Here is a 16,867-nt window from a genome sequence, read left to right on the forward strand (position 1 = left end):
CACCAGATTTTCAGTTAGGCTACCGGTTTAGTGTCTATAGAAGCACGAAAAACGACGTGTGCATTTCTCACGCGGCAAAAGTGAAAGCTTCAGAAGTATTGTATCTCTTTATTGCACAGATTAAATCTTTGAGCCACCACCCCGCCTATTTTCGCCGTGAAGCAGTAATGCGTTTCGGTTCGAAGGGTGGGGCAGCCGTTGTAACTATACTGAGACCTTAGAACTTATATCTCAAGATGGGTGGCGCATTTACGTTGTAGATGGGCTCCAGTAACCACTTAACATCAGGTGGGCTGTGAGCTCGTCCATCCATCTAAGCAATAAATAAAAAAAAGTTACATATTTATTTCCATTTAGTGTCGCTTTTTGTATTCATGAAATAGTTATGATTTCATATTCAAATTAAGATCCTCGTACTCATTTCCTACCTATCACACTACTCTTTATACTGAGCGGTGTGACTGCATACAACGAAGCAAGTCACGTTCCGTAATTCATGACCTCCGGAAAACTCTAAGAAGTCTTCATCCAATAAATTAATATTGTTACAGAAAATAAAAAATCACAAATCAGCTTTCGTCTTTCCGAATGAATAATTCGTGTATTAACACAAAAATGCTACAGATCAAACGATGATAACAAAAATCTAATTCAAATTCTAACTACGTTAATTTCGAAGTTATTTTCTAAAATAATTCGAACTGCGTATTTATTCTGTTGGAAAAAAAAAAACCTTTTTTCTGGATAGGCAAACACACTTATTCCACTCGAAGTAGCTTTAACCACGAATGAGTGTTTTTCAATAAGGACGTACTCGTGTGTAATCCAGTTATTTGAGGGCTCCTTTGGCTAAAACGTTTTTCTACTGAAACGCTTGATGTAAATTCTCTCGACTTTAGTCGCATATGTGAGATCAGAAATTATGAAAAAGAATCCAGAAGCTATTTATTTATGCATGTACATTACATGTAACATTACTTCTAATATTATATCTTGCGTGTCGGGGATAAGATATGTTATGTATTGCACTGCAAAATCCTGCACACTATTGTGATGAACCGATCATTTGATTCAGTTGGTGGGGGTAAAATTTTGAAAACATTGGCTTCAAGTGCTAAAATTATTAGGAAATTTCGCGCTATGATCTATGATCCAGTTTAAGGGTTCATCATCGAGCGAATCGTAGTCTGACTCGGTGAGTTCTGCCTCATCCGAGGTGCGGATATGGATTTTTGAGCAACAGCGTGCTTAGTTACTTCACCTTCGACATTCCCCCCCAAAATACCCCCCTCAAAACTTCGCGCTATGGTCTATGATCCAGTTTAAGGGTTCATCATCGAGCGAATCGTAGTCTGACTCGGTGAGTTCTGCCTCATCCGAGGTGCGGATATGGATTTTTGAGCAACAGCGTGCTTAGTTACTTCACCTTCGACATTCCCCCCCAAAATACCCCCCTCAAAACTTCGCGCTATGATCTATGATCCAGTTTAAGGGTTCATCATCGAGCGAATCGTAGTCTGACTCGGTGAGTTCTGCCTCATCCGAGGTGCGGATATGGATTTTTGAGCAACAGCGTGCTTAGTTACTTCACCTTCGACATTCCCCCCCAAAATACCCCCCTCAAAACTTCGCGCTATGGTCTATGATCCAGTTTAAGGGTTCATCATCGAGCGAATCGTAGTCTGACTCGGTGAGTTCTGCCTCATCCGAGGTGCGGATATGGATTTTTGAGCAACAGCGTGCTTAGTTACTTCACCTTCGACATTCCCCCCCAAAATACCCCCCTCAAAACTTCGCGCTATGATCTATGATCCAGTTTAAGGGTTCAGCATCGAGCGAATCGTAGTCTGACTCGGTGAGTTCTGCCTCATCCGAGGTGCGGATATGGATTTTTGAGCAACAGCGTGCTTAGTTACTTCACCTTCGACATTCCCCCCCAAAATACCCCCCTCAAAACTTCGCGCTATGGTCTATGATCCAGTTTAAGGGTTCAGCATCGAGCGAATCGTAGTCTGACTCGGTGAGTTCTGCCTCATCCGAGGTGCGGATATGGATTTTTGAGCAACAGCGTGCTTAGTTCAACTTCGACATTCCCCCCCAATATATCGCGCCCAAAGTGTAGATGAAAATTCGACGATAGCATCTAGACCAAAACAATACCTTTTGTTTTCACCTATTAATAGTTTGACAGATCCATTAGACTCTAACAATGTGTAAATTCATATTATAGACAAAGAATAGCAGATACATTTTCTGGCGTCAATAAATAAACGGGTGTGATAACAGGCTTATTGACCAACCCAGTGGTAAATTAAGAGATGAAATCAGATTCTTCGATGTATTATAATAACGGCTATTCTTACCCTTCAATGGATGAATTAATAACATGAAACATGGAGATAATTGAGAGATACCTATTGTACGTACAAAATACTGCTAAATATATATTAGAAGTTTCTTTGTTTATCTTATACCCATTTGTATTCACCGTCAGAGGATTTGACTTCCATATCATAAACTTCTGTAAATAAATTACTTATTAACTGAAAGCTCTGTGAGAACCCAATCCGACTTGATGATTTCAAAGTTTTAACAATCGCTGGGACTCATTCTAATTTCTCTTTGGATTTAGACCGCATAATCCTTGTCGCGTTATCATTCGAAGCGTCCCTAATAGGCCCTATTGTATATGCTTATCTCGTTCAAATTATCTTGGTCAAACTCCAAACGACAATATAAATAGAAGGATATCAAAGAATTTATATTATGGTCTTCGAAAAAGAAATAATAAAAAACAAGCTAATTTCTACATCCAAGATATGAAAAATCTTGAATACTTATAATACATTTTTACAAGACCAATGGTCGAACAGCATGGTCTCTTAGTATAACTACAGCCCAAAAACTTAAGGTATAAGTGATAAGTTAGGTTAATAATTAAGCTATGAAGAGTTGTTGAGTTTTCCATAGCTAGATGACATGAAAAAATTGGTCTTTATGGTCTACGGGCTATAAATTCTTCTTCCAATATACGAAAACAGCATTACCGACGCCCATAATATTTAGCCGTGTAAATAAACATCTCTGTTTTCACCTCGATGGCATGTTCTTTATAGGGTGTCTTTATTGCTAGCCTTGCATTACAGCAAATAATTAAGAAAGTATGAAACAAACCTGAAAATAGGGCAGGACTTTACAAAGCCCTTCCCCAAGGAACCAAGTCTCAGTCACGTCCCACAGCACCGTCGCTGGCAGACAAAACAATATCACCATGAAATCAGCCACAGCTAGGTTGACAATGAAATAATTCGTAACAGTCCGCATTGAGTGATTCCTGTAAACCGCGACGCACACCAGCGCGTTCCCAAATAATCCGGTTATGAACACAAACGTGTGTGTAGCTATCAATATCCACTCGTACGGGTTTGGGTAAATATATTCTTGTATCATTTTGACATACTCCTCCTTTGTCATGTTGCAGTATTGTGGATCTCCAACGCAGGTTTCATTCTCTGCTTCCTCAAATTCACTAGAGTTCGTATCTGTTTTAAATCTATCATCATATTCGCTTATGATTTTGTTGGCTTTCATTTTTATTGGTACATTCAGATCATCTTCTACAGTTGTCATTTCAAAAGATTCTTGTTTGTCAGCTATGTACAAATTCAATTGTTTGGTTGTGACATCATCGTCTGCTAATATATTTTCTTTGTTTAGCACAAAGATAAATAAAAATAATTTATTCACAAATGACACGGCCATTTTGGGAACTATTCGTTGATGTTTTATCGTCTAGCGTTTGAATCTGAAACGAAACAAAGACAATAATTAAATTTAAGACAAACATGCATTTTGCTTGTATACCTCAAACAAATTCAAAAGAAAATACTTTCTAATCTGAATAGATTTCATCTCATAAATAGGTCAAGCATAGAGTACAGATTTATAGCTGAAAATCGTGTGCTAAGCTGTTGTTTCTAACTATAACCTAGCTCTAATGTTCACTTTCGTAAGGAGTTCGAAGTTGGGATCTTGAAATATAAAGTTTTTTTTTTTTTTTATGTCTAGATGTGTGGACGAACTCACAGCCCACCTGGTGTTAAGTGCAGTAACCACTTAACACCAGGTGGGCTGGGAACCCATAGACATCTACAACGTAAATGCGCCACACACCTTGAGATAGAAGTTCTAAGGTCTCAGTATAGTTACAACGGCTGCCCCACCCTTCAAACCGAAACGCATTACTGCTTCACGGCAGAAATAGGCGGGGCGGTGGTACCTACCCGTGTGGACTCACAAGAGGTCCTACCACCAGTAAAGGTTTCTTATTGGCAAAATGCCGAAGATAAAGACTTGCCCCAAGTGATGAGTAGTATAGAACACATAGGTAAAATTAATGTGGATACGGCCACCTTGAAACATTAAGTAGAAGCCTGAATTATTGTGCAAATCGGTTGTTGCACCTTTCCACTGGAATGCGTGACTGCTTCGCGATAGAAACTAAGTCGATGGTGGTAGCTACCAATGCAAACGTCCAATATGGGCATATCCAGTATAATTTTCAGGGCCATATAGTATTGTATATAGTATTGATAATGTCGACTTTTTTATGGCATTTAATGCACACCAATTAACCTTACTTTATTCAAAATCTCTATATATAAAAATTAATTGCTGTTCGTTAGTTTCGCTAAAACTCGAGAACGGCTGGACCGATTTGGCTAATTTTGGTTTTGAATTATTCGTGGAAGTCCAGGAAAGGTTTGATTAATTATATATGAAAATGCTCGGAATAAAATAAAATATTAACACTTTGTTTTCCTTTGATGTGTCCCGCGTCGGACGGATTCCTTTTGTTTGTTTTAAGTTTATTTTATACAAAAGTTTAGGTCTTTTATTTCTCGATTGAGGCACTACGAAGTCTGCCGGGTCAGTTAGTAGCTCATAAATTTTGACTGACTCGGTGGTGCTGTAGGTAGCGGTTCTGACTGTTGCGCCAAGGGTCGTGGGTTCGATTCCCGCATCGGGCAAACATTTATGTGATGAAGAGGTTTGTTTTTTTCTTTGGATGTTTACTGTCTAAATACATATGTATATATTTAAAGTATATGTATGCCAGTCTCTGGTAGCCACAACACAGGCAATCCTAATTTATTCCCAGTTATTAATTATTTATTTATTTATTTAGTTTTTTTATTTTTTTTTATTGCTTAGATGTGTATTTAATTCCGTTGTTTTCGTTAGCAATAAAACTATAGTAACCTTTGTTATGTAAACACGCCTTTATCCGACAATTAGCTCTCAATAACGCATCGAAAGCTGTATATCAGGAAATAATTTGCCAATAAGCTTATCTGGAGATAAAAGCAACTTAATTGTGATCGGTGCTTATCCGATGGATATTTTGTATCCATGGATCAGCGCGTCGTGATAAAACCATGACTGATAGAACTCGCATACTTGTCAAAGTACTTATATATTTTTATTGGCATAGTTTAGAGGGAGTCTTTAGACAAGGATGCATTATGTCTTTAAAGGAACACTATCTATCGATTTAGTATTACCTTTAAGTATTTATTTTATGTATTTGTACTTTTTTTTTTCCTACCTAAGCCGATAGCCTTAGGGGCTATTTCAGCGTAACCCTAACGTTTGTAGGTGAGCTCACGGGGCTCAAACCTGATGACGTTGCTAACACGAACCCTAGCAAGAGCCGTGCTTCGCAGAATCTACCACCGGATCGGAAACGCGACCCACTGAGAAGATCCGGCGAGAAACTCAGTGGGCTGTGTCTGAGAGTTAATTTACTCGTCGGGCTCTTCGTCGCAAGCGACGGGTTCGACGAGAACGGTGACCGGTGCTTGAAGTACCTAAAAGCACCGTTAGTGGATCGGGAGGATCCGAGATGACGTGTTTTGGGCGACGTCGACTGCTTTCCATTCTGTCCGCAGGATCGGGAATGTAGTTACCGGCGGCCACGCTGAGGGGGTTCTCGTGTCTTTTTTTATGTTTGAAGGATTACTGGTGGCCCGGAGGCCTTTCCTGTTTCACCAGGACAGGTGGGCGAGCAAAGGCTCAGCCAGGAGGGGTAGGTTCTCGTGTCGTACCGCTTTATCGAAGTGGTATTTGTACTTGTTATTCGTGCGTGTATGTACGAGTATATGTCTCTGTTATTTATGTGTGTAATTCTGTATGTATATAGTCTGACATGCTATTTAAATAGTTTAATCCTTAAATTGATGTTTTCATATCCCAGTTACAATCATTTTAAAACCGTTTTAAAACCCGAGCCCCAAATACATGTTTACGTTTTAATAAACCAAACATTCACACTCTGATTTATCGTTTCCAATGAAAATATTCAATTTAACAGACAAATTTTCATGAAAATTCTCACGAAACATTTTTATTGGTTCATATAAATAAGAGTGTTATATATGACTTGTTTATGAGTAGACGCCGCGTTTAGTTTTAAGCTCTTGCTAATAGACGTTGGACAAGTTGTTTGGCACTGAGCTTGGGCCATAAGCTTAGCGTTTTTTTATTAATTTTTTTATTGCTTAGATCGGTGGACGAGCTCACAGCCCACCTGATATTAAGTGGTTACTGGAGCCCATAGACATCTACAACGCAAATGTGCCACCCACCTTGAGATATAAGTTCTAAGGTCTCAAGTATAGTTACAACGGCTGCCCCACCCTTCAAATCGAAACGCATTACTGCTTCACGGCAGAAATAGGCGAGGCGGTGGTACCCGTGCGGACTCACAAGAGGTCCTACCACCAGTAATTACGCAAATTACAATTTTGCGGGTTTAAAATGATAATAGTCGAAATAGCCAAAATAGTCGCCTTAACGAAGCCCAAACACATTTATTACGGACTAGTAGTCCCCTGGTAGTCGAAATTCAACTATAATCAATTGAAATTATAAGTTTGTACACTATTACGATTCTATCGTCAAAGACTATTATACTTTTACTAGAGATCCCGCAGGAGTCGAAATTCGACTATAATTAATTGGAATTGTAAGTTTGTACACTATTATGATTGTATTTTATACTTCTATAATAAAGTATAAAAAATATTAACAAAGACAAAAAATATTTAATCTATTCTCAATTTGACAACAGCCGTCAAAAACAAAAGTTTGACAATAAATAGTATGCATGCGTGTGTGCGCCAAATACATGATATATAGTGTGTGTAATGTTTTCTTTATTGATTTAATGTATCTTTTATGCATTATTTAAAAAAAAAAATTAACATTCTGCACCCCTCTATGTTCTCTATAACTGTGAGAAATTTTAAGCTCCTCCATCCGCACAATCTTCGCAAAAAGGGGTACAAAGTTTTTGACCACAAACTATAAGCTATAAGAAAAGTTTGACAATATACAAAGAGTATGCTTGCGTGTGTGTGTCAAATATATGGTAGGGTGTTTTTTTTTTATAGATTTAATGTATTTTATATGCATAATTTAAAAAAATATTAACATTCTGCACTCCTTCTCTATATTCTCTATAAATGTGGCAATTGTCATAATCCTCCGTCCCCGCAATTTTCGTAAAAAGAGGTACAAAGGTTTTGCTTCACGTATTAATAAATAGATCCGATACGGTGACGATTTCATTCCAAAGCGTAAGACATGAGGCGTGTTTGGTACTAACTGTTGCTACTTTGGTACTAGCTACTAGTCTCAATCCTGTTCAGAATATTAATCCAAACAAAAAAATTTCATGTCAATGAATGGCTTGTGGTTGAAAGGTAGTTTTTTGGCTGAGATGGATGAACGAGCTCACAGCCTACCTGGTGATAAGTGGTTTCAAAAATTTACTTATGAGAGAGACTACTCGCCGGTTTCGTAGCCACAAAAAAAAACATAAACAATCTATAATGAACTAACGTGTTATTTAGAAAGAAAACAGTTTTATATCGGTAGATCTCAGTTACATCTGTCTTAATTGGATATTTCAATTACCAAATAGGGGAGAGGGGGGTAGCCCCGGCCATTTTTTTGTTTTCGATATTATGACTATATTTATTACCAGCAGTATTGTATACATCAGAGTGTTGGATGGACAAAATGGGAATGCACGCAGCAGAAATGCGAATGTTATAACGAACAGTAATAAGAGTGGATAAAATTAGAAATTAGTGTATAAGGGGATTTTGAAAGTAGAGTCAGTGACCGAGGAAATAAGGAGTCTAAGGTTGTCTAGGTTGTGCGAAGAGAAGGTGATCATCTAGCCAAAAAGACCCTGAGGATGATAATGATGAATGCTAATGTCAGGAGGGGGTGTACTGAAAAGACTTGGATGGACTTTTTTTTATTATTATTTTATTGCTTAGATGGGGGGTGGACGAGCTCACAGCCCACCTGGTGTTAAGTGGTTACTGGAGCCCATAGACATCTACAACGTAAATGCGCCACCCACCTCGAGATATAAGTACTAAGGTCTCAGTTTATTTACAACGGCTGCCCCACCCTTCAAACCGAAACGCATTACTGCTTCACGGCAGAAATAGGCGGGGCGGTGGTACCTACTCGTGCGGACTCACAAGAGGTCCTACCACCAGTAAATAAAAGCTTTATTTAAATTATAAGGAACAAAAACATTTTATTCAAAAAATTGCCCATCGCTAGCGACTACTTTCTCCCATCTTTTTGGCAGTATACGAATTCCGCATATATAAACATATAAAATACATGAAACTTTTAACACAATATCAGGATATATAAGCACGTATTGCGTCTATAGTCGTTCTAAAGTATACCTGATCGTTCATAAAAGCGCTAAAGCTTCGCAGCGAACAAAAGCTTCAATGAAGGTATTAGCGGTCTATTTTTCTCACAGGTACGTGTCACGTTCGGGAATATTACGATAGCAAAATTCCTGAGTAAATAAGCCCACACGGCGCTCTTGAGCCGATAGTACTACAACAAACTAGATGGCTCCGATTATTAATAGTCTACATGTTAATGTTGTGTCCGGTCTGCAAATATATACAGGGACGTCTTAAATCAGGCTGGGGCTCTTGGGCACACAAGAATTTGAGGCCCTTTTGGAAAGTAAAAAAAGCCCATTATAATAAAATTAAAAAATACTGAGTATGACCATTTATTATAGGTAATCAAATACAGTATGATATAATGTGTCATTAATGATATTAGAATGCTGCTGGTTTTTTGGTTACGATTACGATAACGGGAACCGTTATCGTGATGGCTAGATGGTGTACTTAGTAAATTAGGTAGGATGCTTTCGGAAATATTATTAATTAGTACAGTTGAAATAGGCGCAGTCATCGATTTAATGGCGTAGTATATGCCTTGTAAATATCTTCTGATAAGATTACTGATTTGTGAAAAAAGTTAATGTGCCCGACAAAAATGTTTTGAGAATAAATGTGTGAGAGAAATTGTCGGTCCTTCGGGGCCCCCTGAGAATGGAGGCCCTGGGCACGGGCCCCGTGTGCCCTTATGGTAAAGACGGCATTGAATATATATGTAGGAACGGAACGGTATGGATGAATGACAGATATGGAGCATGACTGAGTGAGAGAGATAGGAGATGTCGTGTTAGGAAGTAAGGAAGACGGCGAATGAATGCGGAACACTTAGTTTTATTTCTTAAGCAAGAGGAGGGTAGTTGCAGGACGCGACCGCAGACAGACACGGCTTAACAAGACGTTTATAATATTTAGTTACATATTATTATATTAAGACGAAATAAAGAATTAAGTTTGTGTGAAGTGATCGACCGTTGCACTGGCCCACCCTAAACATAAAACCCCACATAATTATATAAAAAAACTAGCGACCCGCCCTCGCTTCGCTTCGGAAACATTCAATTTTATTATTGATAGGCTAAGCCCGCCATGTTGCGCGCGGTACGACAATAACGGCGGGTGACGCCGCGGGGTGAAGCTAATCTAAAAAAGTAACCTAAGTTACTCCTTATATCATCAGCTACCTATTAGTGAGTCTCATCAAAATCGGTCCAGCCGTTCCAGAGATTAGCCGGAACAAACAGACAGACAGACAAAAATTGTAAAAAATGTTATTTTGGTGTATGTACCCTATATATATTCATATGCATGTAGTAAACAGCGGTTATTTCAATACTACAAACAGACAATCTAATCTTATTTTTATGTATAGATTTTTATATAAGTTCCAGTAGTACCACCCAAAAACGAATAAGAAGGAGAATTCACAGATTTTTCTGCTTCAAACATCCTACCCTCAGTCTTTAGTCTACTTGTGACCGTAACATTTGCCAATTATTCTTCTTCTTGCCCTTATCCTCTATATTGAATCAGCTTAGCATGTCCCCTTTACCATTCAGGCCCATCATATGCCCTCTCTTCACACGCATCCTTCTCTTACATATCCTCTTTATCACAGTCCACTTACTTCTTACTGGTGGTAGGACCTCTTGTGAGTCCGCACGGGTAGGTACCACCACCCTGCTTATTTCTGCCGTGAAGCAGTAATGCATTTCGGTTTGAAGGGTGGGGCAGCCGTTGTAACTATACTGAGACCTTAGAACTTATATCTCAAGGTGGGTGGCGCATTTACGTTGTAGATGTCTATATGCTCCAATAACCACTTAAGACCAGGTGGGCTGTAAGCTCGTCCACCCCCCATCTAAGCAATAAAAAATAAATAAATAAAAGTCCATCCAAGTCTTTTCAGGACACCCCCTCCTGACATTAGCATTTATCACTATCATCCTCAGGGTCTTTTTGGCTAGATGATCACCTTCTCTTCGCACAACACGCCCATACCATGATAACCTTAGACTCCTTATTTCCTCGGTCACTGACTCTTCTTTCAAAATCCCCTTATACACTCGTTTGTAAGTCGTCGTGGCCAAATGGATAAGACGTCTGGTGCATAAGTGTTGAGGCGATGCACCGATGTTCGAATCTCAGGCGGGTACCAATTTTTCTAATGAAATACGTACTCAACAATTGTTCACGATTGACTTCCACGGTGAAGGAATAACATCGTGTAATAAAAATCAAACCCGCAAAATTATAATTTGCGTAATTACTAGTGGTAGGACCTCTTGTGAGTCCGCACGAGTAGGTACCACCACCCTGCCTATTTCTGCCGTGAAGCAGTAATGTGTTTCGGTTTGAAGGGTGGGGCAGCCGTTTTAACTATACTTGCGACCTTACAACTTATATCTCAAGGTGGGTGGCGCATTTACGTTGTAGATGTCTATGGGCTCCAGTAACCACTTAACACCAGGTGGGCTGTGAGCTCGTCCACCCCCCATCTAAGCAATAAAATAATAATAAAAAAAAAGTCCATCCAAGTCTTTTCAGTACACCCCCTCCTGACATTAGCATTCATCATTATCATCCTCAGGGTCTTTTTGGCTAGATGATCACCTTCTCTTCGCACAACACGCCCATGCCATGATAACCTTAGACTCCTTATTTCCTCGGTCACTGGCTCTACTTTCGAAATCCCCTTATACACTAATTTCTAATTTTATCCACTCTTATTACTGGTCGTTTGAACATTCGCGTTTCTGCTGCGTGCGTTCCAATTTCGTCCATCCAACACTCTGATGAATACAATACTGCTGGTCTTGTAGCTGATCGGATCGGATCGTTTGGAACCTCTGGGTCTGCGGAGGGACTTCGGTTCCCTTTGTATTTTGTACCGTACGTTCCATGGGGAGTGCTCTGAGGAGTTGTTCGAGATGATACCGGCATCTCGTTTTTACCATCGTACCGCTCGCCACCGGAGTAGAGTTCATCCATACTACCTGGAGCCACTGCGGTCATCCACAGTGCGTTTCTAAAGGTCTTTTTTACCACGTACCATCCGGCTATGGAATGAGCTCCTCTCCACGGTGTTTCCCGAGCGCTATGACATGTCCTTCTTCAAACGAGGCTTGTGGAGAGTATTAAGCGGTAGGCAGCGTAAGACCTGTAGCTTGCAACAGCGCTGAATATTGGGTACTCATGAAAAGTAAAGATCGCAATTGGTAATAGCGTCTATAATTGATATAATAAAACAAATTATTTATACATTTAATAATTGCCTGTCCCGATATCTGGCAGATTTTTAGAAATTTCATCTCTTCTCTAGAATAAGGGGTGAACAACGGTTGCATGAAATCCCGTTGTATTTCATTATCTTTTACTTATAAATAAATAGCACACACGTATATATTATATAAAAAAAAAGACATATTATCTAAAAAAATTAAAGAATATTTAATTGAAGATATAAATGGAAAGTTCATCACTTTTAGTTACTATAGTCACAGCATCAAAACTATAATATTTTATTAAAAAGATACAGATACATACCGACGTGAATCTGTTTCTATTGTAAGGATTTTGTTATTGGAAGATCGTATTGTGAAGGTCAGCAGCATTTTGGAATAAAATACTTGGAACCTATTTCTCAAAAAGGACTCTGTATCTACCAGGTTGGCCCAGCTCAACAAGGTTGGCCCAATAGATTAACGTCATTTGCCACCCGCAAAGTCCCGCAAATCGCGTGCGGCCCGTAGGCAAAAGAACTTCGTAAGAGCTTCGGTCCTCGGGTGACAGAAGAACCGGATGGGCCCAGTATCGGGTTGGCTATGAACTCCTGAGAGCAAGAGCAAAACTACTGTCACGCCGGTAAGAGTAACGCCATCTATCGCCGAATAGGAGCAACGAATATCAAAGGATCTAGTAGCATCTAGAACGCTCGAGAAGTACAACGCCGTCTATCGTCAGACAGCGGAAACACATCGAAGGTACTCGACTTGTTAAGAATGTTCTCGATAATTCTAGGGATGTCGTATCGACTATTTAAGCGTTGCAGGCATGTCACGAAGACAGTAATCGGATCTACTCGAAGCGAAACAGCGAACAGATCGCCTGAAGCGAAGCGGAAGAAGTGAACTACTAGTTGTAAAGTGTTCTGTGAGTGTTCTAAGTGTTATTAAAATCTTAATTTGTACTTCGGTAGAATTTTTATTTAACCCAAGCGCGTAATAATACTTCTAAAATACACAAGTTTACTGACGAACCCAAATAAATTAACTTCTTACCAAGCACAGCACTGAGATAGGGGCGATAAAAATTAAATAAATAAAATATTCCTGATTCAAAAACACCTTCTTGAAGCGTTCGCCTAATTGACTAAATGAAAATTTAATTTTAAAACCAACAACTTTCCTCAACAAATTATATTAATAAAACAATATCTGACAAATTGCCTAAATGTCTTTTCAAACTACAATTTCTTACCGAACAAAAGGAATTGAGTTCTTGAAATAGATTTAAATTGAACTCGTAAAGCAGAAGGTTCATTGTTAGAGGTTAGAGGATCTTCCAATCTTCCAATCTTTATACACAATTTTTATTGCATTAATAGATGAAAGAGGTCATAGCCCAACTGGTGCTGATTGGTTATCGGTATCCATAGCAACGACAATGCCATCAGCTACCTTGACCCATGAGTTCCAAGTTTATTGCTAATAATCGACGATATGGATACCCAGTTATAACCCGTAGAGGCATTACTCAAGGCCACAGTAGCAGTATCTTTCGATTACCTTCTAACCTCCCAAAGGGCATCATTCTACTTGATCTGAAGACTGTGTAGCCGTATTTCCATGCCCGATCCTGTGGGCCGAATGGTAAATAGTTGACGTCACCCTAAACACGTCATTATGTATCCTCCGCATCCATTAACGGTGCTTTTAGGTACCACAAGCACCAGTCACCGTCTTCGTCGAACCCGTCGCTTGCGACGAAGGGCTCGACGAGTGAATCAACCCATAGACACAGCCCACTGAATTTCTCGCCGGATCTTCTAGTAGGTCGCGTTTCCGATCCGGTGGTAGATTCTGCGAAACACTGCTCTTACTAGGGCCAGTGTTAGCAACACACCCGGCTTGAGCCCCGTGAGCTTACCTACACGTCAAGGAGATGCTGAAATAGCCTCTCAAGGCTATCAGCATAGGCAGTAAAAAAAACAGTATGTAATATTGTTAGACTTACGTCGTGTCTTCAGATGGAAAACATCATTCAAATTCACTACAAGATTAGCAATAGTGTATTAGGCATAATAGTACAAATTGTGTCATTCGCATTAACCCACAAACTTTTTTCACCTAATGTATTAGCTGTTTTTAACGGCTTTTATTGGGCACATAAACCAAATTGAAGTTAATTTATCAGTACGGATATATCGTAAAACAAATACCTTCACGTTAACTCACGCGAATGTAATAAAATGATAGTAAAACGGCTATTCTTATAAATGTAATTAAAAACTTTTCGAACGCGAAAATCGCGCAGAGCACGGTGGCTATGCCCTGTGATATGCTGATGTGATAACACACTGTGCCCTCGCGAGGGATTAAGGAGACTAAATATATATAGCTACCGTCCTAATATAAATCGTTGTGGCCTAAAATACACGCTGTAAACTGTCGAGATTTTTGTTCGAGAAGATGGCACCACATGATAACCCCCTTGTCGTAGCCCCCCAATTTCCGTCCCGGACGATGGGGCAGCGCACAATGGTCGTCGCCTTAGACGACGTCATTTGAGATCCCCTTGATACAGTCTCCGTGCTTTAGGTATGCCGAGCACCATTCTCACCGAATGCGACAAAAAGTTTGACGTGTAACTTACCCCAACCCAGTAAGTTGCCAAATCAAGCATAATAATAAACATCATCTATATATTAATAGGTGAAGCAAAAACTTTGTACCCTTTTTTACGAAAATTGCGCGGACAGAGGAGTATGAAATTTCCCACACTTATAGAGAATATAGAAAAGAAGTGCACAATGGTAATTTTTTTTTTCAAATAATGCATAAAAGATACATTAAATGAATAAAGAAAACATTACATGTATTTGACGCACGCACGCATGCATACTATTTACTGTCAAACTTTTGTCCTTGACGTCTGTTGTCAAATTGAGATTAAATATTGTTTGTCTTGGTTAATATTTTTTATAGTGTAGTCTTGGCGAAATTTGTGATTATAGAAGTATAAAATACAATCATAATAGTGTACAAACTTACAATTCCAATTAATTATAGTCGAATTTCGACTACTGCGGGACCTCTAGTTTTATTAATTTTATCCAAAATTCATATAATAGAATTTTTACGTATAAACAAACGGAAGAGAGTTTCTTTATTCGATTTACGATCATCTCGACGTGTGAGTGTATTTTAATGTACGTGATTCTCGAGTTCGCAAAATAAATATCGATTGATAAAATAAACTTTTTGTTTTTATTTATTTATTTAAAAGAACGATTCCGGAAATATATTATTCACACTTTCGTTTTGGCACTTCGGTTGTTCTTCAATATTTTTAAGTGATTCATTCCGTGTGTGTTCGAACAAAAACGACAGATACAAAACTTTTACCGGGTAGGTACCACCACCCTGCCTATTTCTGCCGTGAAGCAGTAATGCGTTTCGGTTTGAAGGGTGGGGCAGCCGTTGTAACTATACTGAGATCTTAGAACTTATATCTCAAGGTGGGTGGCGCATTTACGTTGTAGATGTCCATGGGCTCCAGTAACCACTTTACACCAGGTGGGCTGTGAGCTCGTCCACCCATCTAAGCAATAAAAAATAAAAAAAAAAATTTAATGCTGTTAAGAAAAGTTGATGTAGATGATCCTATTTTGTTTTCTATCTGTACCATAAAGCAGACTCTGTCTTTCATAACTTAAGCAAGAATAGTGTTGATTTACACGGCCCACATTCCCATAAACTCTCTCCATGTCATTCTGTTTCTGCAGGATAGCCATCGGAGCACCGCGGTGCGTGAGGAATGTCGACCTTCACGCCGATTTAAATTTAGAACAGATACGTAAGTATGTTAAGGTAGCGTCAGAACGCTACTTTGACAAACCGCAGCCCGCTGTGTTCCTCGACGGATTTTCTCAATGAGCCGCGATTCCAATCTGGTTGTAGTTTCTGCATAGGATCGCTCTAGCTAGAGCTAGTGTTAGTCCTCGCAAGCAAATATGTTGTGTTACGTGTAGATAATCGGTTTGACTTACCTCTAGCTCAGTTTGCATTTTAAGTTACTAATTAAATTTCTTGCTCAATTACTTTCTGCCTTTGGACATTATTAATATACAAAATTTATCTCTACCTACCGCGGAGTGAAACAGCTGGTCTGTGCTGACGTTTCCTGTACACTAATAGCCACATTGAAAAGCTATAAATGATCATTCTTGGTCGCGTTGATGATATATTTGTAATATTCTCTTCATCGCGTTGCGGTATTACATTCGATCCTTTCACCTTTGCCTTGTCACATTATGTCCCACGCGGACTTGAAGAAATGTTATAATTTCTCGACATTAAAGATAGAACGCCGGTTGTTCACGATTTTAGCTTTTCAGCACTAATTTATTTTATTTATTTGTGAACTAACAGTAACAAACGTGTAATATATAAAAAATAGGTAAACAAAATTCAAACAAGTTTCCACCATCAACATCACATATGTGAAGAAAGTGAACAAAGAAAAAGAAATTTATAAATTTACTAGCTGTACCCGTCCGCTTCATTTAAAATTAACATAATTATTTCTCACCCCCACAAAGATTCTCATCATTAACGCCCCCGCAACTGGTGTAGGGAGTCCAACGCTCATATAACTATTAGCCTATCCATTAAGTACATGTATTTTCTACATGGATACCAAGTTTCAAGTCAATCGGATGCTTGGTTCAGTAGTTATAACGCAACATCCGTAAAAACCACTGTAAATTTATATATTAGTATAGATGATTACAAAAACAAAAAGCAACACAATACGCACATATGTATATATTTACATCCACTTCTATTTTATGT

The 16,867-nt window shown here is 39.0% G+C and overlaps 1 protein-coding gene across 1 annotated transcript in view; it reads right to left on the bottom strand.

Annotated features, from left to right (window-relative positions):
• NGR-A16 (neuropeptide receptor A16) overlaps positions 1–16,867 on the bottom strand; it is a 71,416-nt gene that overhangs the window by 25,754 nt on the left and 28,795 nt on the right. Inside the window, 1 exon segment of the mRNA NM_001134242.1 lies at positions 3,175–3,805. Within this exon segment, the coding sequence (NP_001127714.1) occupies positions 3,175–3,630 (456 nt within the window). The 5' untranslated portion in view covers positions 3,631–3,805.

Source organism: Bombyx mori, chromosome 20, assembly GCF_030269925.1.
Source record: "Bombyx mori chromosome 20, ASM3026992v2".
Taxonomy (NCBI): domain Eukaryota; kingdom Metazoa; phylum Arthropoda; class Insecta; order Lepidoptera; family Bombycidae; genus Bombyx; species Bombyx mori.